The 27,497-nt window shown below is 38.6% G+C and overlaps 1 protein-coding gene and 1 long non-coding RNA gene across 3 annotated transcripts in view; both read left to right on the plus strand.

Moving 5' to 3' along the window:
• The window catches only part of PRORP (protein only RNase P catalytic subunit), a 68,544-nt gene extending 41,872 nt beyond the window's left edge, over positions 1 to 26,672 (plus strand). For both annotated transcript variants that reach the window (XM_063290040.1, XM_063290041.1), the window contains exons 6-8: positions 23,991 to 24,139; positions 25,847 to 26,042; positions 26,461 to 26,672. In XM_063290040.1, coding sequence (XP_063146110.1) covers positions 23,991 to 24,139; positions 25,847 to 26,042; positions 26,461 to 26,589 — 474 coding nt within the window. In that variant the 3' untranslated portion in view covers positions 26,590 to 26,672. The remainder of the gene's footprint in view (positions 1 to 23,990; positions 24,140 to 25,846; positions 26,043 to 26,460) is intronic.
• Positions 19,105 to 23,948, plus strand: LOC134487923 (uncharacterized). Its single transcript, XR_010066910.1, has 3 exons — positions 19,105 to 19,324; positions 22,543 to 23,017; positions 23,408 to 23,948. It is a non-coding gene; the product is annotated as an uncharacterized LOC134487923 (long non-coding RNA).
• Positions 26,673 to 27,497: the final 825 nt, after the last annotated feature.

Below are 27,497 nucleotides of genomic sequence, written 5' to 3' on the forward strand. Positions count from 1 at the left end.
ACTGATTCTTCTTCTGTTGCTGGCCATATTTCAGTGGGTATTCCATCAGTTCCTGTAGCCTTCTGATTTGGTAATGATCTGAGTGCTAATCTATCTTCATCTTCTAGTACTAGAAGTTCTTGTAAGTAGGGAATATCTTCTAAGGTATCTTGGATGTTGACGTCTCTACTACACAGTATTTCACTTTCCTCCTTCCGTCTTTGTTTGATCTTTTTTTAATTGGTTACTATCTTCTTTCCATTGGCATTGTTTAGCATGCCAATTTGAGGTTGGAACCTTTTGAATTCTGAGATCTTTTGGAAGACTTTCCTTGTTTTTCCATGTCTGTTTCCATCCTTAGTGTCTTTACAGATGTTGTAACACTACTTCATGAACTTCTCTGAACTTCTTTAAGTTTCTTCCTGAGATTTTTGTCTTTCTTGGCCATGGCTTTTCTTTTCTTGGCAATTTCTAGTTTGTTCTGACAACCAGTTTGCTTTCTTCTGTTTCTTTGTTTTTGGTAGTCTCTTTTCACATTCATCCTTAATGACTTCATTCCTGTCCTCTGGTTCTTTCTCAGTGAGGTTTAGGATTTCAAAGTGATTCCTGATGTTTTCCTGTGCTGGCATTGCTGGCTGCCAGCCAACAAGATAGCCAGCTGGGTGCTTGCCAAAGTCCAGTGGTATGCAAGCTCAGGCTTTTACTACTACTACTATTTACTATTAGAAGTAAAAAGTCATATTTATCAGTATCTTAAGATGGCACCTGTAAACATCACAGACTTGGCATAGGCCAAGACCAGGAATCCAATCAACAACAAATCCAAGGGAAAAGACAAGGGACACAGTGAGGTGGAATCCAGAGTTCTAAGCATGGCATGGCAAGGCAAGCTAAACACCACAAAGCTGAGGCTTGAAAAGTTATTCTTAATTTCTGCTTCCAGAGAGTGAGGCCAATAAATCAGCCACACTGAGCCCCCATCCAATACACAGCTGTGGCAGTTTATTCCTTAGCACTGGCTCTTCTGCAGGCTTGTTTCTTGGCAAGTCTTTCAGATTCTACAGAGTTCTGCTCTTTGTTGTTATATCTTTATCACATGCTTCTGCTTAGAACTGGGTGGTTAGACCTTAGAGTCTAAGAGGCTACAGTAGGTGCAGGCAAGGCCTCCTGGGGGCTTGCTGGAACTGCTTCAACCAGAGTGGAGTCACTGGTTCCATCACTACTGGAATCAACTATGCCAACATTGTTATCTCTAGACACCCCTGACTCTACTTCCTCCCCATACTCCTCATGAGAGTACATGTCCAGCAGGGCCAAAACATTTTTCTCCTTGAAAATGGTGGGTGGCTCAAGATCATATTGAACATGAAAAAGATCATATTGAAAACGGCTTAAGATCATAGTGTGGAAACTGGTTGGCTCTCTTCTTTAGCTTGGAATTTGCACATGAGCAGTTTGTGATCTGTTCCACAGTCAGAACCTGGCCATGTCTTTGATGCTATAATTGAGCTCCTCTATCTGTTTTAGCAATAATGTAGTCAGTTTGATTTCTGTTTACTCCTAGGTATTCCTGGTGATATCCAGATATCCGTATATGATATCATTTTGATTGTTTGAGGACAGTGTTAACAATGAAGAAATAATTGGATTGGCAGAAATTGATAAGCCATTCTCCCACTTCATTTTGGTTTCCTAAGCCATATGGTCCAACTACATTTTCCTCCTTAATATTTCCAATTTTGGCATTCCAGTTTCCAGTCACAAGCAGCACATCTTGTTTGCATGTTCTGTTGATTTAAAACTGAACTTGATCATAAAACTCATCAACCTCCTCTTCTTCTGTATCAGTGGTTGAAGCATAAACTTGGATAATTGTCATATTAAAGGATTGTCTGCAAAGTCTAATAGATATTATTCATTTACTACATTGTAGCCAAGTACTGTCATTGCTATATCCTTCTTGACTATGAAAGCACCAGTGTTCTTTTTTAGTTTTTCATAATAAACAATGAGATCTTCTGACTGAAAGGGTCCAATCCCACTCCGTCTCAATTTGCTGATGCCTAAGATGTCAATGTGTAGTTTCATTATCTTTTGCTGTGTTGAGTTGCTTTAGATGGGCAGCTGGGATGCCTTCATACCTTGGATGGACCTGCTAGGAATATATACTCTTGGCATATGCTTCTGGCATTATTAGTTCATCCCTCCCAAGAAGATCCCCCCTCTCCACTGCTGTGAGGCAGCCCTGCAGAACTTGGAGTAGTATGACTGTAAATACACTAGATTAAACCTTGTGATGGTCTCCTCTTGAATCCTAGACAGAAACAAAATTAAATAGGATCTTGTAGATTAGAGAACCGGGTTGAAGATAACAGGGAAAATTGCAAACTTCTTTTTTTTAAATCATATACATAATTATAGAATGGGATATACCTGGTTTGGTAATAGTATGTGTAAAAAAGGTCTTGCAGTTCTAGCTGACCACAAATTGAACATGACCAGAAGCGTGAGGTAAATGCTAAGAGGAAAATACAATTGTAGACTGCAACATTTGGAACTATAGTTTTCACCTCACAAGAAATAATAGTTTCACTGTATTCTGTAACTTAAAAGGAGATATATTCTGACTGAATTTAGGGGGAAAACATCTTAATAGTAGCAGTTTAAACCAGTTGCTAAGGGAAGTGCTACATGTTTCCATGCAGAGGCTGAACAACTATCTTTCAGTAATCAGTTTCTTATTGCACTGAGCAAGGGGTTAGATGATGACCTAAATAGTTTCCTACAATTCTAGGAGCCTCTGATTTAAGGAGAGAACAATGGCTAATGATAAGACCAAGACCACTTAATAGGTTTAATACTTGTGTTCAAGATGATTAGTCTTCAGATATGAAAAAGTATGCAATTACTGTATTTACCTGAAAGGAAGAGTAATTGTTTCCCCAATAATTTACCTTTAAAATGGAAGGGTCATTGGATTTACCAAAAATATGGAGCAAAACCTTTTCTCTCTAATCTTTCTTTTGGGGTCAGAGGTCATCTTATATGCAGAATCAACTTCTTTTTGAGTAACTATGGTAGTACCCAAGTGAATTGATTTTTAGACTGGTGTGCTTTGAAATGGAATTTCCTTTTTAATTTACAGTTTATCAGGTTACTGAATTCATTCTGCATATCTACATCCATTTCTATATAAGCAATGCTCTCTTCATAATATCCACACAGTTCATCAACATCCTCCTACTTCCTTCCCTTTCATTACCAATCATAAAATGTCACAAAGTTGATTGCTGCAAGACTTCCTAACCAGTTAAATCTTCCACTAGAAATTTTGTAGGTAATTACACTATTCCTCATCTTTTTCCACTCTGTGGGGTGATTTCCACTTCATCATGTACTTCAGATACTTTACTGAAATTCAGATTGGTTGCATTTCTTTTGTATTCAGAATCCAATTGTGGTTTTGTGCTAATAGAAAATCCTTCTCCTTGCATATGTTGGCATTTCTACCTCCTACACCTCAGATCCCTCTTACATCCTGGTGATTGGAGGTCCTTCAGAACAGTATAGGATAAGATGCAGAGACTTGTGTGAGATGTTGCGGGGTGTTCTGCTATATGTAATTATAAATGTTTCCCAGTAGTGCAATGTCCCTAGTGAATACAGCTTGCTATTTTTAGTCATTAGCTGTGGAATGAACTAATGCTATTATGCTTACAAGATACAATTTACTGTCCTGCTATGGGATCAAATAGAACTAGTTTTATATTGGAATGTATTTAATACATATTCATATTTTGAATTGAAATATAATAATTGCCTAAAGTAAGATTTACAGTACAGAAATACAATAACAAGGATTGAGCAGTATCTGGGTTTGGAATTTATTCTTTAGATTTATATTCCATCTTTCATTCAGGAGCTAAAGGTTATATATTTTCCTCACCACAATAATCCTGTGATGTCAGTTGGCCTGAGAGAAAGAGACTAGGCAAAAGTCACCTAGTGAATTTCCATGGACTCCTAGCCCAAGCCCTTAATCACTGCATCACACTGGCTTTAAAATGTTGATTCCAGGAGATTGTTGCAACTCTCTCAGTTGTATGTATATACTTTTTCTGTCAACTTAGGGTATTTTCAGTATCTGAAGAAAAAAAATATGGGTACTATCTTGCCTGGATTGGGGCATCAGTGCAAAAGTAGCTGTTATTTTAGTTAATTAAATGTGAATGGTTATATTTCCCTCAGTCTTATTCATGGTAAGTGAATTTGGCCCTAATGATCTTTTAATGAAATCTTCATTTTAAGAAATATAGTGGATGAGGGAGGATTGGTTAATGTTTATAAAATAGCTCAAATTATAGTGGTTGAAAAATATTTCATCTTTTTGTATACACAGTTTGCACAGTTATGTCCCCAAGGACTCTGAAGAGAGTGAACAAAAAATGCACAGATGTGTCTTATCAGCATAATTCTGTGCACATCCAGTTAAGAGTTCCACTGAGTTTAATTAGGATTTATTTCGATATTATAATGTATATGATTACAGTTTAAGCAAATGACTGAGCAACATTAACAGTACCAATACCAAAGATTTCTCAGTCTCTCATACTGTAATCTATTCTTCCTTCTTGTGACTCTATGGATTACAGTATGAGAGATTCAGAAATCTTTCATATTTTATTTTTTCTTAAGTAGTCTGTATTGTAGCAGGCTAAAAACTAAATTTTAAGGCTGTAGTATTGTAACTAATTTCCCCTCTCCCCACCCCCATCTCTTCAGAGCACAGGGAAATGATACAAAACTGGTTGTAACACAGACTCAGGAGTTTTGGAGATGTATATAAAACCATTAGTACTTCAGAAAATGCAAATGGGAAATATATTCTCTCTCATTTTGCATAATATTTAAACTGGAGAGCATCTGATGAAATTTATCACGGAGGTTTAAAATGAGTCAAGGAAATTTCATTGTTTCCCCTACACAAAGCACCGCTGCTTGGTCATGTTCCTATTACTGTTGGTTAGTAACAGCCAACATTATAAATTGATTTTAAAAATGAAGAAAATGGGAATATCAACAAATAACGATCTGTGGATTACCTGCTGCTTCCTGAGATACTGCTTAATCCTTATGAAGTCCAAGTCTGACTACTCGAAATTTACTTTGATTCTAGTAATGTATTGTATTAAAAAAAGCTGACCTTCGCTCATAAGGATTTATGTAAGAAAAATCTAGCATTAGGCTACAATCCTGTACTGTACTAATTTTCAGGAGAGTGGTCCATGTGGAACCTAATGGATTGAAACTTGGGTATAGGCACAAAAGATTGATTGTTGTTGTACTAATTTCCTGTCTTTTGCAAGGTGTTCTGTTCATTTTGTTTTGTTTTTGGTGCCTTCGAGTCATTGTTGACTCCTGGCAACTGCCTGGACAAGTCCCTGCAGTTTTCTTTGCAAGATTTCAGAAGTGGTTTGCTGTTGCCTCCTTCCTAGGGCTGAGAGAGAGTGACTGACCCAAGGTCACCCAGCTGGCTTCGTGCCCAAGGCAGGACTAGAACTCACAGTCTCCCAGTTTCTAGCCTTTGCAATATATTTATTAATTTATTATCCAAGCAGCAGATGGACTGCTGAATCTTGTTCTTCCATTCCCCTACTTAAGCTTGATACGTATGTACAAAATTCGACCTGAAAGACAGAATTTTAGAGTTGTGTGTTTTTGCCCTTTGTGTACAAGTGTACCTTACAAACATGTTTTTAAATAGAGTAGACCAGCCTTTCTCAACCTTTTGACCCTGAGGGAACCCTTGAAATATTTTTCAGGCCTTGGGGAACCCCTGCACATTCAGGCTCAAATATAGGCCACAAGTTATAAAATTATTATATTTGTTTCATGTGTAGGCCTGTTTATATGCATTAACAGTGTTCTTAAACTAAAAATAACATTTACCTCTTTAATGTGAAGTTGCTTGAGTTTGAAATAATTTTTTAAATAAATCATGATCTCCCAGGGAACCCCTAGTGATGTCTCATGGAACCCTAGGGTTCCATGGAACCCTGGTTGAGAAACCTTGGAGTAGACAAAGAGTAGACAAAAAGTCAAAACCTGACTCCTTTCTACTTGGATAATAAACTTTTTCCTCCTTTTCTCTTTTGTGACAAGACATCCTTCTCTGAAGATTGAGATAAGACTAAAATCTTGCAGCAGTTTGAAGGATAGTTTCATTTGGCATCTGGTGAGACTCTGGACAATAGAGACAGCCAAGTGCTTGGTAGGATTGCTCCTGAACAGCCTCTCCCCATTAGTGAGTCCCATGGGGTCCCTTGGTTTTCTGAGGTGCTCTGGGAAATGTAGTAGGCAAAAAGACTCCTGGAGAGAGAAAAAACAATATGACCAAACATGTATACAAACTGAAGTTTGAGCCGCCCTAGTCTATGGGATAAGGGTGGGGAAGCAGAATTACTACTCTACTCTATTGCATTTGTAGAATGCCAGCCAACTGCACCTTTTAGAGTTGCTAGAATCAGAAAGACTCTGGTAACATCTTTTAAGACTAATAAATTTTATTATAAGGCATAAGGTTTCATGAACTTTAGCTTATGCTTTATAATATTTTTTTTATTAAATTTAAATTTTAAAATTAATTAAAATTTAATTAAGTCATTAGTTCAAGTCCTGCTGAGCTGCCTTATTGTGGCAGAGGTTGGGGTGTTCCTGGAAAGGATGAGCAAAGAGCACCAGGAGTGTATGTCAAGAGTATACTGTATGTTCCCAAAGGGTCACCTGCATGAATGTTATCCCAGCTACCCAGAAAAAGCAAGCAGGTGCCTATATTGGCCAGCAGCTATATAGAAAGATGTTGGAGGTAGATGATCACTTAAGTGACAATGGCACAGAAAAATGGCAGGCAACAGAAGAAGAATCTGTAAAAGTTTTAACCAAACTATGCCAGCAAATTTGGAGAATGACACAGTGGCCGATAGACTGGAAGAGGTTGATCTACATACCAGTATCAAAGAAAGGAGACTTAACAGACTGTATACAAACTATCTTATCCTTAATAATGGTTAAGGTCATCAAACAAAATTCAGGTGGACTGGTACCATTCCTTGGACCCTGGTCAAGAAAAGCCTTGGAGTGTATTTGATCCTCTGGGGCAGTGTTTCTCAACCTTGGGAACTTTAAGATGTGTGGAGTTCAACTCCCAGAATTTCCCACCTAGCATGGTCCACACAACTTAAGTTGGTCCACACAACTTAAAGTTCCCAAGGTTGAGAAACACTGCTATAGGGATAGTCTTCAGGGAAGAAAACAAAACTGACTGGCCCACATTATAGAAAAGTTCCATTCTGCCTCTTCATTCTTGCCTCACCGATATCAGAACATACAGCTACAAGAAGGAAACGCCTGAGCCAGTTAAAAGGAAAGTCTCAAATTAAGTTCATTGAGACATTGTACTCAGCATAAAATCAAGAAAAAATAATTTCAGGATAGTCAATTAAAGGAAACAAAATCAATCTCTCTGTCCTTGCCATAATTCATAGATTCACAGGTAAAACCAAACAAACTGCCTTATGTGAACCCAGCCACTGAAAATTTTCTAAGGAAAAGGGGTCACTTCACCCCTTGGGGGTTGAGTCTGTGGTGAAGCTTCTGTTCTGTCTCAGAGATAGCAAAGCAGGTGGGTGGAAAAGTGCTTCATGTGTGAGTGGCCCAGGGGGCTGGAAGGATGACTCAATTTGCAGCAACTAAGAAACTAACCATGGGTTATAAAGAGGCAGCTTTGGTGTGGTAGTTTTCCTTCATGATTGGCTTTTGGCTGGTGGACATGTCACACTGCTAAATGGATTGTTTTTTGGTATTGTTTAAACTGACCTTCTCAATTTACAATATTAATGTGGTATGTGATTTTTGGCAATTTAATGGGTGTATCACAATTGAAAATTGCTGTATTTTTAGATTTTGTATTATTCCAGAAATATCATTAAATGCTTTGGCTCCACATTCAGGAAGCCCCAGATCAAGTTTGTCAGTGCTGATTTTCCCGATTTCATGTTTACTAACCCATATACAGTGTGAGTATTTTTGGAACATTTTAAAACCCACACAGTGGAAAACGAATCTACTCCTGTCAGACACAGATTTGTAATTTAAATTAAGTTTCAATCTTACAAAGAGACTTTAGCTGTGCGGGCTTTTTCAAAAAAGGACCACATCCTTTTTTCCACCCCTACCCCTCAAACTGGAATGGAATGTACTGTTATTTGAAAGCCTTTGTTGAACAGTAATATAAATATAAAACTACTTCATGCAAACATTCCACATTTCAAGCCCATTCATTTTGTCATACCCTTTCTCTAAATCAGGTAACATAAATATTTTTTCTTTTTCATATTTATATATCTGCCAAGGAGCAAACATCTGGCCTTCACTCTCCAAATTTTGCTCATTGTCATCTCTCATACCCTTTTGATCAGAATGCTGCCCAGCACCTTCCCAGGTACACTTAACTAAGTAATCTCCCCTTAGTTTTTGTATTTTTTCTTGTTTTCTGTCAGGGCAGCCACGCTCTGAATAAGACACAGACTCACTTAGAAGGTCTAAGGATTTCTGGCTTTATTAGAACGGAGTGCATGCAAAGAGAAAGATGGGAATCCTTATGTGGTGACAGGGTGCCCGGTTTATACTTTGCTGGCGGATGTTGTGCTTCTCTACCCTCGAGCCAGGACCGGATGGGTGCTTGAGACTGCGATGTGTCAGCTGATGGGCGATCCTGGTGATCTCCTTTGTCTCCCTGTCTTCGTCCGGATCGGGTGCGTCCCCTGGGGAAAATGGGAAGGTGTTTCCCCGACCTTCCGATAGGCGTTAAGTCCTGTCTGATGGGCGCTCCCATTATGTTGGATATTCCTCTGTGGACATGCGTGCCTGAGGGAGGTGTGAATGCATCCCCTGGGGGAATGGGAAGGCGTTCCCCCTATCTCTTTATGGGTGCCAAGTCTGGTCTGAAGGGCTTATCTATTGTGTTGGGGATTCCCTTCTGGATATGGGTGCTTGAGTGATTTAGGGATTATGCTTATCCCTTCCTCTTACCTAATGTGCATGTTCCCCGTTGTGATGCACATATGCCTTGCAACGGGGAACATGACATTTTCCTTGTGTATAGGGGGACAGCACTACCATTCTTTCTACCACCACCTTCCCACCACCATTATTCCACAGACACAGATGCAGTCTTCAGCATGCATTAAGCCACTCCAAATCCATATTTTACCATACTTAACCATTGTCAAGATTCTCAAAGCATGTCTGTCTTCCTTTTCATACTTCTTTCCTTATGCACTAACATTTTAATTCTACTCTTTGAAAATCACTGTCATTCTCATGCGGATCTTGAAAACACTCCTTCCAGCATTCCTTCACTTCAGTTACATCTCAAATCATTTAATCACTTTTATTTTTAATTCACTATGCTCTGTTCTCTGTATACACATTATATGATTTTTTTTCATCCTCAGGTTTTGCAGCAACTATTCTATTACATGCATTTTTCTCATCCATAGTTTATTTCACTTCATCATTCTAGCAAGTATCCATTTTCATTTTTTCCATCAGTATAACTCCAAGGATATCTGTGGCACTTCGTAACATAATTCTTTTTACTCCATTCCAAGTAGCTTACCTCTTTCCTTACATCTGCTTTCCATTCATCTAGTTTCAAGACAATTTTAATTTTAGGGGTTTTTTTTTATATGGTACCCATAGTTCTTCCTCCTGTAGTCATTCTACTTTCACTCTTGTTCCTTTTACTTTACTTTTCTTCCATTGTCCTAACAGTTAGGAACCACGCTGAGACGAGGAATAAGTCTCTAGTGTTTTATTACTGGTACATTAGAAAATCCTAACAAACTGAAGAAGCATGAGAAAACCCATACAGATAAACCCCAAAAGTCAAGGCGGGTCTGTTCTGTGTCTCCTTGAATGACTGCTCAACTCCTCATTACTACGCATGCGTTTTCCCCCTGGATAGGAGCCCCCTCCTGCTCACCATCAGTGCTCATGACACCCATTTTTTCATAATCCACTTTTAACAGTACCAAAAAATTGTATGTACTATATTTAGAACCTCTCCTCACCCTTGTATCATTCACTTGTTCTCTCACATTTTCATCATAAACCATCAGATCAACTATACTTTTAGATTCAGATTCCTTTCTTTGCCATGTATACAGATTAATCGAATTATGCTGGAACTATGTATTAGAAACAAGCTGACTTCTTTGAAAGCAGATCCTCACCAAACAATAACTATTACCATTCTTTCTTGAACCTCTGTATGTCCCAATAGTTTTTTCTATAATTGTATCATTCCCATGCATGCATTCATTCATGTCACCTAACTGAATAACTTTCTCCCTGGATTATATTCATTCAAGAATGTTGCACATTTTCCCCTAAACCTATTCTTAGTTCTTTCATTATCACTGTTCACTGGAACTAGCTTATGGGTTCCTACTTCATAACAATCTAACAATCCATAACAATCTAAGTGTTACCAGCTCATTTTCTGACATACATATTAGCCCTCTCTCATTACTAAACCTCTACCTTCACTTCCACACACATGTTCATCAACTTCACAGTCTAAAATGATCACCATCCTTTAAATCTGTTCCATCTTTCCCTTTTCTTTAGTTTCACAAACACACATCTAGTGAGCCTACTGTCTCCGGTGAGACTATCTATCTTGCGTAGCAATATCCTATGATTAACAGTATCATATGCTGCAGTGAAGTCAATAAAAACCACTCTAGTAATTGTCTTTCGTTCATAGCCATCTTCAATATATTGTGTAAGATTAAGTATTTGGCCACAGCATGACCTCCCCGGTCTGAAACCTGCGTGCTTCTTCATGATTTTTCTATCAATAATATCCACAATTCGATTAAGGATCATCCATTCCAACACCTTGTAGAGATGGCAAAGGAGTGACACTGGTTGATAATTTTTCGGGTCATCCGGGTCTTTACCAGGTTTCAGTAAAGCAGCAACTCTAGCCCGCCTCCACTGTTTGGGGATCTTAAACTCATCAATACAATTATTCATCAATTGTAAAAGCCACTCCAGTGTACAAGGGCCAAACTGTTTTATCTATTCTGTTCGTATTTCATCTATATCTGCTGCTTTATTTAGTTTCATATTCCTTATGGCCTGCTCCAATTCAGATATCACAAAGCGGGTATTTAACAATCCCTCCCTTTGTTCCCTTGCTTGAATGACTTGTTCCCTTATCTTTTTTCTTTGCGTTTTCCCATTCTTCAGCAGCTGGCTGGCTACTTGGTCTGCTGTTACATCAATATACTTATTCTGTAGTTGAGTTGGATCATTGCCTAAGGTTTTAAGTAGTGTCCAGGCTCATCTGCTGTTCTTCTTCATGTCAAGATTCTCGACTAACGCACACCAGACCAAACCAAACCAAAGTCACATGCAGTATTCCCTAGTATTAGTTAGACAGTAGTGGTCAGTTTTACTACATTTTGGCCAATATCCTACAAACATACCCTATACTCCAACCAGTACTCCCAACATGGGGGTTGGGAAGTTAGTTGGAGCAGCAAGATGTTACTTTACTGTAGAGTAGATTATATCTTACTTGTTATTATAGATTTTATATATCGCTATTTTAATATTTGCTTTGTATTGTGTTTCTATATGGTGTTAGCTGCTCAGGATCACTGTGGTGAGATAGGTGGCCATATAAACAGATTAAATGAATGAATGAATAAACAAACAAACAAGTTCATGCTATTCTCTGTAAGCTGAACTCTATAATGCAGAGACTACGTTGCAAGCCAGCATACTGTTATCCGTATCCCACCAGATATGAGATACATGAAGAGTACTGATATACTTAGAACATATGGCCTGGAGTGGAATGTGGAAAGGAAAGGAAGAAGGAAATTATACTTTTGATCTCCTCATCTGTTTCTCTACTTACCTGAAGACTTTGCTTCTATTATACTTCTGGGTCCCAGTTTGTGAGCACATTTAAGTAATATTTGGAGTAGATTTTTACATATTTTTATCTGAATTGTTAGAAGGCAAGAAGCACAAAAATGTTTAAGACAAGAGTTATATACCCATTGATCTTGGAGAATGACCCAATGAACTTGGTGGTATTTACCTATAAGATGAAATATACTGGTTTATGCAGTTTATCCAGATCCTGGCTCATGTCATCTGAGAGATGTGCACTGTATGGCTCACTTGGCTGTCCTTTTCACTTCTTACTGAGTAAGGATCACACAGCAAGAGAATTCAGGTGGATTTTTCTAGTGCCTGCACCTTCAGAGTTCCAGTGAGATTGATTTACCTTCCCTCCCTTGGCTTCCCACCTCCTGTAATCTTACTGCTATGGCCAGTCTGTCTTCACAGATGGCCAGTATGATGTTGCTGGGCCTTGGTCCCTGACCCAATAGGTCAAACAAGGGTGCACTGCTTCGGAGACCACATGTACTCACAGCACACATATATTTAATATGGAGTTGATACTGTGGCCAGAAGCAGATCACACAGCCCAGACAAAAGAGAAAGAGAGGACCATTTTTCCTCATCCCCCCTTACCATGCAGTTGATTGCCTGACTGCCTGAGAGGTAAGCTACTGCACTTTTTAAAATAAAGATTCCTGTGAAGAAGCTTCCTTAATGTTTGTGGGTTAATGTGTGCAGCCTTCAAAAGAAGAGCAGGTGGAATGCCGGAGTTAAGGTCAAAGCTGTGGGTGGCTTCGTGCATGTGCTTTAATTCTAACTTAAATGAGAAACTGTTGGTTTGGTTGGTTTATTCTGCTGCTTTGTTGTATGTGGTGTTTGTGTACTCCATGCATGCTGTTAGTTCCTTCTTGTTGATGTTGAGATTCAGGAGGGTTCTCTGTGTGCAGTGAGAGTCAAAAGCATTCTGAAGGCTCCACAATCAACTGGACAAAAGAGTATGCACAGAGTGTACATGCACAACTGAACTCAGCCAACCATCATCATGTAGTTTAGTCTTTTTTCTCCAAAAGTTCTGTGCAGATGGCTTGTTTTGATTGGGTTGTTGCTGCAACTCAGGAAACAAGAACCACCTGGATTTCTGGATTGTTGCTAGGAGGATAGTGTAACATTATCTTGAAAGCCTCTTGCTCAACTCATAACTAGCACAATTAAGGCGGAGTTGCTCCAAATCTCTTTGTCATGCTTCCCCTCTCCCTTGGGCTGAGGTGTCTCTTTTGTAATGATCCATTTTCCTCCTCCATTTTCCCAGGGCCTGTTAGACGTTCTTGCACAGTTGTTGCCTCTTTTGAGCATTTGGACTTGGGAATTCACTTGAAGAATAGAGAGAGTAACTCTGGTTGACCAGCTGGAATTTTTGCCTTTGGAGTCTGTCACTGTTCACTCCTGCACTCTATGATTTGCTGCAATTTTCCTGTGCCATTTTATTTATGGACTTGGACTCTTCAGTGTTAAAAATACAAAAAAGACTCCATTATGGTTGGCTTACGAAACTTTGTGTGTGTTGTGTATTGTTTAAACAGGTGCTTAAACAGAGGCTGGATGGCCATCTGTCAGAAATGCTTATAGTGGATTCATGCACTGGGCAGGGTATGGGACTAGATGACCTCTAATATCTCTTCCAACCTGATATTCTATGATATAGATGATGGTGCATTTTGTTGGTTTGACCGGTTTGCTAGTCTTTCTTCAGCCCTGCATGTGTTAAAGGAAAACCTGTTTACTTAGCATTGCTGCTCATGATTCTTCTTTTATATGTGCTACTGAATTGCCTGCCTGCCTGCCTGCTGACAGCCAGCATAAGAAGCCGAAGGGTGGAGTGGGGAGAGTACATCTTTATTTGAATACTGGAGTGGTGGTTTAAAAAACCCAACTCTCCTCTCCCAGGATCCACTAGAATGCAGCAGAGAGTCAGAATTTTAATGTATTTGCTGTCATCTAATGGTCCCACCACACAAAATCCTGCTGTTTGGTATATCTAGAACTTCCACATCCAGATCCACATCTGGATTCCAGGTTGACAGATCCTGGAAGAGGCAAACAGTTGTGGATATTGCTCTGTCCAAAAACCAGCCAACCTGGAACAGAGCAACAAGACTTAGAGAGTACATTCTCCATTCTGTGCACGCACCTATGTAAAAGGATTAAAAAGAGGGCCTTTTCTGTCCTGACTTTGGAATGTCCCTCTGGGGGAGATACATTTGTTGTCAGTGTAATACTCATTTATGCTTAAAAGATTTTATTAGTCCAGGCATATTTTGTTTAAAATGCAATAGTATGAATTAAAGTTTTTAATGAGTTGTGTTATTACTTTTATGCTCATGAATCAATGTCTCACCATTTTTATTTTTGATCCATTTTTCTTTTCTGCGTACACTGTCCTGGAATCTATTTTTGTATATGAAGGGTGCAAAAGAGTTTTTTTTTAAATACATAGTTATGGAATCTTTTCCACATTTGCTTTTATTTGCAGAGAGTTCAGTGGGAAACTTCATTTTTTGTACAGTTAGTATAACAGGAATTGTTTTCTAACATGTGGACTATGTCTATAGCATAATTAGATCTTGAAAAATGAACCCTCTCACAATTGCTCCATAATTGTACATATAATAATCTGCCAAAGGCATGTGCCTCAAAACTATTCCCTAATGGCTAATAATTTAGAACTTTTTGATATAGAAAATATTTCATTTAGTGGGTTCGTAAAGTATTTTCATTCTGAAAATGCTAGCATGATCCTCCTCTTTTAAGTGATTGTAAACTCTGCAGGGACGCGGTGGCGCTGCGGGTTAAACCGCTGAGCTGCTGAGCTTGCTGGTCGGAAGGTCGGCGGTTCGAATCCGTGTGACGGAGTGAGCTCCCGTTGCTAGTCCCAGCTCCTGCCAACCTAGCAGTTCGAAAACCTGCAAATGTGAGTAGATTAATAGGTACCGCTTCAGCGGGCAGGTAACAGCGTTCCGTGTAGTCATGCTGGCCACATGACCACAGAAATGTCTACGGACAAACGCCGGCTCTTCGGCTTTGAAACGGAGATGAGCACCGCCCCCTAGAGTCGTACACGACTGGACTTAATGTCAAGGGAAACCTTTACCTTTACCTAAACTCTGCAGACTTACCTAAATTATGTTATAGATGCCTTTGTTTCATCAAGAACAAATAAACTGCTTGTTACTATTGTGTCTATAAATCTTAGAGGTGCTTCCAGGATCACATTCTCATTTTCTTAGATCTGGTTTGTATTGGCCATGTCTAAAGAACTGCATAACCATTTCTGTTCTGTATATGCTTTTCTCAAGATGTTGCATGACAAAACACTGTTGGAACTAAGCAGTTTCAAAAACACTTTGGGGTAGATAAAGAGGTTCAGAGACAATGTTCATCAAGTGTACTTGAGGCTTTCAATAGCCTAAAATAGCTTTGGGACCAGGCTGCAGAGTTTTGTTGTATGTTCTCCTAAAGACTGAGTATGAGGAAATGGAGATTCTGGAATATTTCAACCTGAATTATGGTTTGCTATTTGTTGGCAGAACAAAGTTGAGGCAAGAACCTTTTTTTAACAATATATTGTATAGTTAAAATGAATTTTTCTGTTATCAGGTTTGATAATGCCCAACATTTAATAAATTGTATTTACTTACTATACTTTTATACAGCTGTAATCAGAACTCAATCTATGGGGTTTACAATATAATTAAAATTACAAATATAGAACAATAAAGCAATTAAATAACTATCAGTGCCAAGCCTAATCTCAGTACTGGTGACAGTTAAACTTCAGAGATCCTACAGATAGCCTCTGTTTTCACAGTTTTTCAAAATGATGCTGGGGCAGTGCCAACCAAATTTGGACTATGTGCACTTTTCCATAGGATAGAAGCCACCACCGAAAAGAATTGTCTTTGAGTCCCTTTCCTTAAAAGTTCAAAAGGAACTAGATAAATTTAGAAAGAATGTGTTTTATCAATGTGTACTCACCTTGACAGCCTTTACTACTGCTGGAGCAAGAAATCATAATTTAAATACCAATGGTTAGGAGCAACTGTGGAAGTGGATTATTGCCCTCCTGTCTATGATTATGAGCTGTCTGAATGCATTTGGCTGGCCTCTGTGTGACACAAAATATTTTTCTAGGTAGGTTCTTGGCTAGATCCAGCAGAGCTCTTCTGACAAGATTCCTTGCTGTTAGTTGTCCTATATGTCCCATTACAAAGTCCTTACAAAAATTATTTTTACCATTTTCTTCTACACTCAACCTAACATCAAAAGAAATTGTATGTCTGCATTTTCATTAACTGCTGTAAATACGTGATAATTCATATTCTTCCCTCTTTATATCTGTTTCCTTTTAATTCTTCTTTTCTCCCAGATAATTAAAAATAATGGAAAACCATAGGGATGGCCAAAGATAGTTTCTCTTCTGGTTTACATATAAACTTGATGTACATTCATAGAGGCCCACTCCATGCTTTCCTTTGCCATGGACTGCTTATTTACCCAACATAATTCAGGGTAGGGGTTTGTTTTGTTTTGAACAAATTTGGCACTTGTTCATGCTGGATATTAAAAAAGTAGAAGAGTGCAACGAAGTTGGAAAAAACATTGAAATGTATCTTCCTTTCCAATTAACTGAATGTCCATTAATTTGGCAAGAAGGGAATAGAAGTAAATAGAAATTGCCAATACTTTAATATTTACTAGGAAATCTGCAAATATACATTGTTATGGTGGTGATTTTCTTTGTTTTCTTATTAGAATTTTCAATTTATATCTAGGCATTGTAGCTACAATCAGTCTCTTGCATCTGATTTCAGTTATGTGCAGTGCTGCATGGATGTACTTAAGGAATGCATTCTAGCTGTGAATGTTTGGCTGTAGTATGGGTATGCAGTGTGTTGCTAAGCTACAGCTATCACCAGTCTTTGCCAAAATGGCCAAATGTGTGGGGATTTAAACTGTTCCCCTAATAGCCATTTCCACCATAAATCCTGGCCTTGGCCACGATTTACAGTTTTCTATTATGCTGGCAGAAAGTCTAAAAGTCTAATGGCAATTTAATGATGTGGCTACATTAATATCTAATGCTCTGTCCTAGCCTTTTAATTATAATTTTAATGTTTTTTTAATTGAGGAATGTTTTTAATACTGTTATTTTATGGTTTTTTATTGTATACTGCCCAGAGTCATGTCTTGTGAGATGGATGGCCATATAAATATGAGAGATGACAGAGAAAATAGGAAAGTTTTCCAAAATACTGGTTCTAGGGAATCAGGGGTTGTCAAAGTGATTGTTTTTTCCTCATAATGATCCACTACTGTATCTTTGTCCCTGTTTCTGCATATGCTTTGTGAGAAGCAGTAGTGTGCTGTTGACACCTGGCCAGAATTGAATGCTATTTATTTCTGGAAAAAACAATTTTGAGTCAGTGGTGATGCAAGAGATATTTTCCCTGTTACAAAGCTTCTACGAAGTAAATGTCTTTAGAATACTTCATGTGTTGTGACATCCATTTCATACTAAGGCAGAACAGTTTCGGTAATTTTTAAACAAATTATTCTTGCTTAAATGGGAATCAAAGAAAATCGTATCTTACGGCAATAAAATTGGAAATAAAATAAATTATATGTAGTGGTTTATAGAAGTTGAAGAAAAGAAACCCAATGCCTAATTACATATTTGAAAATGTCTTCAGGGATAACTTTATAAGAAGCGGCACAGAAATATATATATATATATATATATTTGTTAGAAAAACAGCATGCACATACAAATACAGAGATTATTCATTATGGCATAATGTTTTTGTGGCTCAGATTCTTGAAAGACATGTATTTGTTGGGTTTGCTGTTTCAGCTTAACATACTTACCTCTTAAGATTCTGTGGGAGCATTGCTTTTGTGGCAATATATTGAAGTCCAAGAATTTATTCTAGTTAGCCTATGGAGATGGAAAAACATCATATTCCAGGTCCTAATGCTCATATTTTCCTCTTGAATCATACGTACAATTACTCACTTATTTAGCAATGGACTGAGTTGATACTTTATACAAGCACAAAATGAACCTATGAAATGTTTCAAATGTTCCACCTCCATCCCTTATTTGGATGAAATATTGTGAGTACTTCTCACACCATGAAAGGTGAATTCACCTGAAGATGACTTCCTTAACTGTGACAAAGTTGTAGCAGGTGATTAGCTGTTTGCCTGAGTCATAATTTTTTTGTGCCTTCTTACAACACCACTGAGGGAATTCCCATCTGAGAAATCTTTATATGATCTGAGAAGGAAGACATGTACAAAAATCCTGACCTTTTAAAAAGTATGACCTACTCTGTATACCGCGTTATTTTGCAATTTACTGTCCATGACTGGAATTTGAGACTTTTGAGTAGTGTTCCTAGTTTATACAGTAATTCTGTGCAGTTTTGATTCCATGCAGTCAGCTGCTACATTCTAATTAATTGCAAAGGTACTAAGGCTATGTTGTCATTGCTATCAGAGACATAATCTTATGTACACCTAGCTTTTATGCCCAGATGCACATCTGCACACCTGTTCAAATCATGTATGTCTGGTCCCCAATCTATCCTGGGACGTAATGAAGCCATCCCTCATCTTGAATCATTTTTTACAGTGGGAATATCTGCTTCTAAAATAGAATTCTTAGACTGTAATAAGACTATTCCTTTCATTTTTATGTATCATGTATACTACACAACAATGTTCACAGTCATTGCTTATAAAGCTGTTTTGGGAATTCCTGTCTTACTGCTAAGGGTTTTGACAGACTGTGACCAAAGAGGGGAGGAAACCACCTTGTTCTCCAGTGCAGTTGACTATAGAACATCATACTTTAAGCTGTTTAATTAGGTCCTTGCAACTGCAAGAAAATGGCTGTATGTCACCCCAGCCTCCACCATCACCACAGGTAAAGGTCATGAAACCAATATCAGTCCCAAGAATTCTAACAGCACCAAGAGTAGTCCACATTTTCCACAGTCTTCATCTTCATCCACCAACCTTATCAAATGAACTGAACCTCCAAAGTTCTAGGCCTGTCACAAACTTCAATCTTGCCTCAGTGCTGTTACAAAAAAAAAAAAAGTAAATAAGTGACACTAGATTTCATTTTAACAATCTGAATCATTTGCCATTTTTCTTACGACTAAAAATGGCTTGTCTCTTAGTTTGCTAAGAAGCAGTTATGCGTGGGAGTGAAACCAGATAGGAAATTCCCCTGTAACTAAGTATAGACCATCACAATAGTATCCAATCTTTAAATTAGATACAATAGCAAACTGTTCTTCAGCAAAGGATCGTTACCTTGCCATGGTGCTGGAGCTTGAGCACCTCAATGATGCCATGAGCTGAACCGTGAAGGGCCACCCAAGACGGGAAGGTCACAACAGAGAGGTCCGACTAAATGCGATCCCTGGGGAAGATAGTGGCAACCCACCCCAGTATTTTTGCTGTGAAAACTAAATGGATCAGTACAACCAGAGATATGTCGGTATACCATCGGAAGATGAGACCCCCAGGTCGGAAGATGGTCAAAATGCTACTGGGGAGGAACAGAGGATGAGTTCAACTAGCCCCAGACGTGATGACGCAGCTAGCTCAAAGCCGAAAGGACGGCTAGCGGCCGACGGCGCTGGTGGTGAACGGCGAATCCGATGTTCTAAGGATCAACACACCATTGGAAGCTGGAATGTAAGATCTATGAGCCAGGGCAAATTGGATGTGGTTATTGGTGAGATGTCAAGATTAAAGATAGACATTTTGGGCGTCAGTGAACTGAAATGGACTGGAATGGGCCACTTCACATCAAATGACCACCAGATCTACTACTGTGGACAAGAGGACCACAGAAGAAATGGAGTAGCCTTCATAATACATAGTAAAGTGGCTAAAGCAGTGCTTGGATACAATCCAAAAAACGATAGAATGATCTCAATTCGAATTCAGGGCAAGCCATCTAACATCACAGTGATCCAAATGTACGCCCCAACCACAGATGCTGAAGAAGCTGATGTAGAGCAGTTCTATGAGGATCTGCAGCATCTACTGGACAACATGCCTAAAAGAGACGTTATTTTCATCACGGGAGACTGGAATGCTAAGGTGGGCAGTCAAATGACACCTCGAATTACAGGTAAATATGGCCTGGGAGAACAAAATGAAGCAGGACATAGGCTGATAGAATTTTGCCAAGACAACTCACTCTGCATAACAAACTCTCTCTTCCAACAACCTAAGAGACAGCTTTATACGTGGACTTCACCAGATGGACAACACCGAAATCAGATTGACTACATCCTTTGCAGCCAAAGGTGGCGGACATCTAAACAGTTGGTAAAAACAAGACCTGGAGCTGACTGTAGTTCCGATCACGAACTTCTTATTGCACAATTTAGGATCAGACTAAAGAGATTAGGGAAGACCCACAGATCAGCTAGATATGAGCTCACTAATATTCCTAAGGAATATGCAGTGGAGGTGAAGAATCGATTTAAGGAACTGGACTTAGTAGATAGGGTCCCGGAAGAACTATGGACAGAAGTTTGCAAAATTGTTCAGGAAGTGGCAACAAAATACATCCCAAAGAAAGAGAAAACCAAGAAGACAAAATGGCTGTCTGCTGAGACACTAGAAGTAGCCCAAGAAAGAAGGAAAGCAAAAGGCAACAGTGATAGGGGGAGATATGCCCAATTAAATGCAAAATTCCAGAGGTTAGCCAGAAGAGATAAGGAATTATTTTTAAACAAGCAATGCACAGAAGTGGAAGAAGACAATAGAATAGGAAGGACAAGAGACCTCTTCCAGAAAATTAGAACCATCGAAGGTAAATTCCAGGCAAAAATGGGTATGATCAAAAACAAAGATGGCAAGGACCTAACAGAAGAAGAAGAGATCAAGAAAAGGTGGCAAGAATATACGGAAGACCTGTATAGGAAGGATAACAGTATTGGGGATAGATTTGACGGTGTGGTCAGTGAGCTAGAGCCAGACATCCTGAAGAATGAGGTTGAATGGGCCTTAAGAAGCATTGCTAATAACAAGGCAGCAGGAGACGACAGCATCCCAGCTGAACTGTTCAAAATCTTGCAAGATGATGCTGTCAAGGTAATGCATGCTATATGCCAGGAAATTTGGAAAACACAAGAATGGCCATCAGATTGGAAAAAATCAACTTATATCCCCATACCAAAAAAGGGAAACACTAAAGAATGTTCAAACTATCGAACAGTGGCACTCATTTCACATGCCAGTAAGGTAATGCTCAAGATCCTGCAAGGTAGACTTCAGCAATTCATGGAGCGAGAATTGCCAGGTGTACAAGCTGGGTTTAGAAAAGGCAGAGGAACTAGGGACCAAATTGCCAATATCCGCTGGATAATGGAAAAAGCTAAGGAGTTTCAGAAAAACATCTATTTCTGTTTTATTGACTATTCTAAAGCCTTTGACTGTGTGGACCATAACAAATTGTGGCAAGTTCTTAGCAGTATGGGGATACCAAGTCATCTTGTCTGCCTCCTGAGGAATCTGTATAACGACCAAGTAGCAACAGTAAGAACAGACCACGGAACAACGGACTGGTTTAAGATTGGGAAAGGAGTACGGCAGGGTTGTATACTCTCACCCTACCTATTCAACTTGTATGCAGAACACATCATGCGACAAGCTGGCCTTGAGGAATCCAAGGCTGGAGTTAAAATCTCTGGAAGAAACATTAACAATCTCAGATATGCAGATGATACCACTTTGATGGCTGAAAGTGAAGAGGAACTGAGGAGCCTTATGATGAAGGTGAAAGAAGGAAGTGCAAAAGCTGGTTTGCAGCTAAACCTCAAAAAAACCAAGATTATGGCAACCAGCTTGATTGATAACTGGCAAATAGAGGGAGAAAATGTAGAAGCAGTGAAAGACTTTGTATTTCTAGGTGTGAAGATTACTGCAGATGCTGACTGCAGTCAGGAAATCAGAAGACGCTTAATCCTTGGGAGAAGAGCAATGACAAATCTTGATAAAATAGTTAAGAGCAGAGACATCACACTGACAACAAAGGCCCGCATAGTTAAAGCAATGGTGTTCCCTGTAGTAATATATGGCTGCGAGAGCTGGACCATAAGGAAGGCTGAGCGAAGGAAGATCGATGCTTTTGAACTGTGGTGTTGGAGGAAAATTCTGAGAGTGCCTTGGACTGCAAGAAGATCAAACCAGTCCATCCTCCAGGAAATCAAGCCAGACTGCTCACTTGAGGGAATGATATTAAAGGCAAAACTGAAATACTTTGGCCACATAATGAGAAGACAGAACACCCTGGAGAAGATGCTGATGCTAGGGAGAGTGGAGGGCAAAAGGAAGAGGGGCCGACCAAGGGCAAGATGGATGGATGATATTCTAGAGGTGACGGACGGGGAGCTGGGGGTGTTGACGACCGACAGGAAGCTCTGGCGTGGGCTGGTCCATGAAGTCACGAAGAGTCGGAAACGACTAAACGAATAAACAACAACAAAGCAAACTGTTAGAAAGAGACTAATATATTTAAAAATACCTAAAACAAAGTATCTCTTATCTATTTGAATATAGATAGTTTTTGTACAAACATAAGGGATATTTATTATACAAGCATATGGCAGTTGGAATCGTTTTCTAATAATACTCATATTCTTTCTATTCTCTTTTGTGGTTTAAGTAGGGTCATCTTAGGTTTCTCCATGCAGGGTTATTGCTTTAGACCAATTTAATTATGCAGACAGGCTAAACAGCTGAGTTAAACACATAATTCAGGGAATTAATTCTTCTTAAAACTGCAAAAGTCATGTGCTCTAGAGTGTTTTGTCACAACTTGGGAGGTTTGGGGATGAACATTAGCTGTAATTGTACAACATACTGAAATACAAAATAACAAATCAATTTTACCCTAGTATGTTTTGCAACCCTATTCAGTATGGTTAGTTTATGGTTCAGTTGTTGATCCCAGAAGATTTATGTCATGTTCACTGTTTCAGTGTGCACTGTACATCACAATGTTTCACATGCCATGGTGCTGACACGTGTTTATGGTGGGAGGGAGCTGCTGTGAAACATTGTGCCAAGCTCTGTATCTGTGGAATGTGTTTGGGTTATGTGGTCTACTCAAGGACTTCTCCCACGGACCATCAGGAGCCGTTAGGAGCACCTGGGATTGTGAGCCTGGGAAGATTCTACGGGGGGAGGGATCTCGTTTGCATCGAGGGTTTTTTAGTTTGCATTTGGCACGCTTTTCCCATTCTCAGCTTTCTTTGTGATCCTGCATACTATTCTTTAATAAATCAGATATCTTTATGAACCTGTTCATGAGTCTGATGGTGTTTTAGGATAGGCAATCATTACAATTTAGTTAATTGGATCATCATGATTAAGATAAGCATATTGTACAGACACAATCTTTAATACTCTATAACAGGAAGGCAAGAATAGGAAGCTGAATTGTTGCAAGAATACACAAAGCCTAAGTTAATTCAGAATTTCTTTCTGACGTGGGAAAAGTTCACTGTGTGTATGTCGGAAAGAACTCCTGAGATACCTAAGCTTTATGCCATTCTTGCAACAATTTCTATCCCTGCCTTCCTGTTATATCCTCTTCTTCCTGCTGTGCTCTACTTCTAGGCAAATCTATAAGCATTACAGTTTCAGAGTGATCTCTTTCTTTCCACTTCTTCTCAGGGAAACTATTAAGTCATGATAGTAGTGTAAAAAAAAGAAAAGCCACTCAGAATATGGGTGTGGTGAGGAACCTTCTCCATTTTCAGCCTAGATTTTTCTAAACACCTATCATTTTAATGAATTTTGACTTTTTAGTTCTGCATAAATGCCTTGGGTGAGGCAAGTCTGTAGAGATCATAGCTACGATTCATCAGTAATCTAAAAAAAAAAGAATGAACAACAAGATCCACATTTTAAGATCCTCTTTTTTTCCATAGCTGCTGGATGTGGTCCTCTACCTAGCACAGAAACATCAGCGATTGCTTGTCCTGGGGCGTAAACACATGCTGAAAGATTCATCTCAGTGGAGAAAAAGAGACATGGATGACATGCAGAAGAAAGCAGACTTCTTCTTTACTAGTAATGTGTATGTTTTGATTTTTAGAAACTATCATCTTTAGAAATATTTGCAATATTTCCAGGTTGCAATATAAACCATTAATGTGGACACTGAATTTAACAACAAAAATAATATACTGTAAATCATATATAAGAATGATATACATTCTTTATATGCTATATCTCATTTTGCAGTTGTGCAATACTTTCCCCATGGTAATATATAAATGCAGTCCTTTCACTCCCACTATTTAGTCCAGTTGTCAATGCATTGCTTACCACAATATATTTGCATTTTTGTTTATTCGTTCAGTCGCTTCCGACCCTTCGTGACTTCATGGACCAGCCCACGCCAGAGCTTCCTGTCGGTCATCAACACCCCCAGCTCCCCCAGGGATGAGTCCATCACCTCTAGAATATGATCCATCCATCTTGCCCTTGGTCGGCCCCTCTTCCTTTTGCCTTCCACTCTCCCTAGCATCAGTATCTTCTCCAGGGTGTCCTGTCTTCTTGATTATGTGATATCAAATAATCACATGACCACTTGTATGGATCTGTGAACCCTCAAATTTTTACAACACCAACACAGAAAATCTGATGTCCATCCTTTCAAATCCATTATTTGGGAAGCCCAGTACAATTCTGTAATGCATAAATGAAGTTGTCAGCTTGCAGGTAGCCAGTTGAAAGATCAGAGAGCATGCTGTAGTCATAGTCTCATTTTCTCTCTGTTTGTGCCACTTAATCCAGGTCCAGTCAATACTGGAATGAATATGACACAGTATCTTGTTACTGGTCTTATTTTAATTTCCATTTATGATTAAATACACTTCTTATCGCATGGAAGTTTCCAGTTTAAAACAAAAATGTTGACAAAAATTCAGTGCTTAACAAATACCTGTTCTTATTTCTTTGAACTGACAGGAAATGTCATTACCTATTTTTTTAGCTAAAATCTATACATTGTTGTTTATTAATTCAATATAGGTATATGTATTCTACCGTAAACTCTTAGAACAAATCCATAGTGAAACCAGGAAACAAAAAGTCTTTTGAACACTTCACTTTGGAGAGCTATTTGATAGAAACTAAAAATGTTCCCCAGTGCCATAAGTTCTTAGGTTGGTGCTTTCAAATTTGTAATATATTGTTTCAGTACCTATGCAGGCTTGGCCTAAATATTTAATGCTATTATCTAGCTAGCTCCTGTGTTGTACATATACATCATATATATATATGATGTGTATGTATATATATATATATATATATTAGTACATACATAGTAAAGGTAAAGGTTTCCCTTGACGTAAAGTCCAGTCGTGTCCGACTCTAGGGGGCGGTGCTCATCTCCGTTTCAAAGCCTTGGAGCCGGCGTTGTCCATAGGACACTTCCAGGTCATGTGGCCAGCATGACTCACGGAACGCCGTTACCTTCCCGCCGAAGCGGTACCAATTAATCTACTCACATTTGCATGTTTTCGAACTGCTTGGTGTGCAGAAGCTGGGACGAGCAACGGGAGCTCACCCCGCCGCGCGGTTTCGAACCGCCGACCTTCCGATCGACAGCTCAGCGGTTTAACCCGCATACATATAAGTAAATAGCTGTGATATGGGCAGAATAGTAAGATCAATGCCTCACAATTAGGATCTTGGAAATAATTATCTGAATCAGTTCTATAGCACTTTGCTGTGCAATGGTGTACATAATATTTGTTTCCCTTTTTCTTTTAATTAGATCGAAAGATGATCCATTTCTGCTCTATGCCACCCTTCACTCAGGTGCTCAGTGTATGATGGTAACTAGAGATCTATTACGGGATCACAAGGCTGCTCTTTCTGATACTGTTACTCGTCGCTTATTTTTTAAATGGCAACGTGGACATCAGATAGTAATATCAAGCTACATACCGGGAAAGATTTTAACATTTGAGGTATTGCTACATCTATTAGTGCTATTCCTGTTTAACGATTATCTAGTGGCAGCATTAGTAAATCAAGGTGAATATAGTCTTTGTAAAGAAAATCTGGGTGATTTTCTCCAATACAATAAAAAATATCCTCAGGATAATTTGTAATGTTTAATATTTGCACATTACTTTACTGAAGGAATTACTTTTGGATTATATTCCTTTATGAGAAACCATTTTTATCAATGCTGTGCTTGTTTTCTTTCATAAAAGAGGGTATATGTATAGATGGAGATGGAGAGAGAGAGGCAACTTGGTTCCATTTAGACATTCCACAGTTCATTACTGTTAGCCACCTGAAGGATACGTATCTTTGGGTTAAAATATGTTATACAGTGTTTACATTTTAATACAAACTCTCCTATCTTTCATTATTTAACAGGATGCTTTGCCATACGATACAATTGTACAGACTGATGGTAACACATGGCACATTCCCTATGATGACAGCTTGTCCAAGAGAGCTTCTTTTGAAATTCCAGTGAAGTGGCTCTGTCTTCAGAAGAAATAATGGATGGGTTTTTTTGTTCAAAATGAAGATATATGCATGGCACCTTTATTTCAAATACATTTCAAATAAACTAGTTAAAATGTGTCCATTATGGAATTCATTTTCTAAGACAACAGACTGGGACTTAAATGAATCCCTGAGTTACATCAAGCAATATTTAATTCCACAAATACTGGAAATTATGACCCAATGGCTCTTTAGAGAGATTGATAAATATAATTGTGATTTAAAGCAATTGTTTGTTAACGTATGAGTTGTATGTTATTTCCCTGCTTTTCACCAGCTCAGTCTCCAGATGAGCACTTCTCAATATCATATTGTTCAACTTATGAGAATTATCTGTTCATTTTAGAATTTTACTGTCCATATGCTCCCAATTTCTCAGTTTGGTGGGTTTGTGATAAACTTTGCCAACATAACTAGAAAAGCAGGGAGGGAGGGGCACTAAATACTGGAAGAGAGACTGAGAAACAGCCAGTTATATGCTAAGCATGCTTATGGAATTTCCGGATTCTACAGCTTCAAGAATGGAAATAACATGAATGAAAATTAAATATAGATAAAAACTTACTAAAATTTAAGTGCCTCTTGAGTTCACATTTGAAAGGAGACTAATTCAGAACATGTACCCCAGAAGCTGGAGGTATAAATAGGGTTTTCCCCTCCCTTCCCAGTTATTCTTTCCAGCTAGTTAGCATATAGTAGCAAGTATTAAGCAGAATCAATAAAGGAATAGGTAGGGTGAATGTATATTTAGAATAAAATAAGAAAGTTCAGTATAGTACTGATTTCAACACTGATATAGTTCTATATAGAATTGCAGCTTGTTTTATTTTTAAAAAGCAAATATCAATACATTCTTCTTGTGTAGCTGCTCTTTATATGTCTTACTACAATTATGTGTAGTT

This window comes from Candoia aspera, chromosome 1 (genome assembly GCF_035149785.1).
Source record: "Candoia aspera isolate rCanAsp1 chromosome 1, rCanAsp1.hap2, whole genome shotgun sequence".
Taxonomy (NCBI): Eukaryota; Metazoa; Chordata; class Lepidosauria; order Squamata; family Boidae; genus Candoia; species Candoia aspera.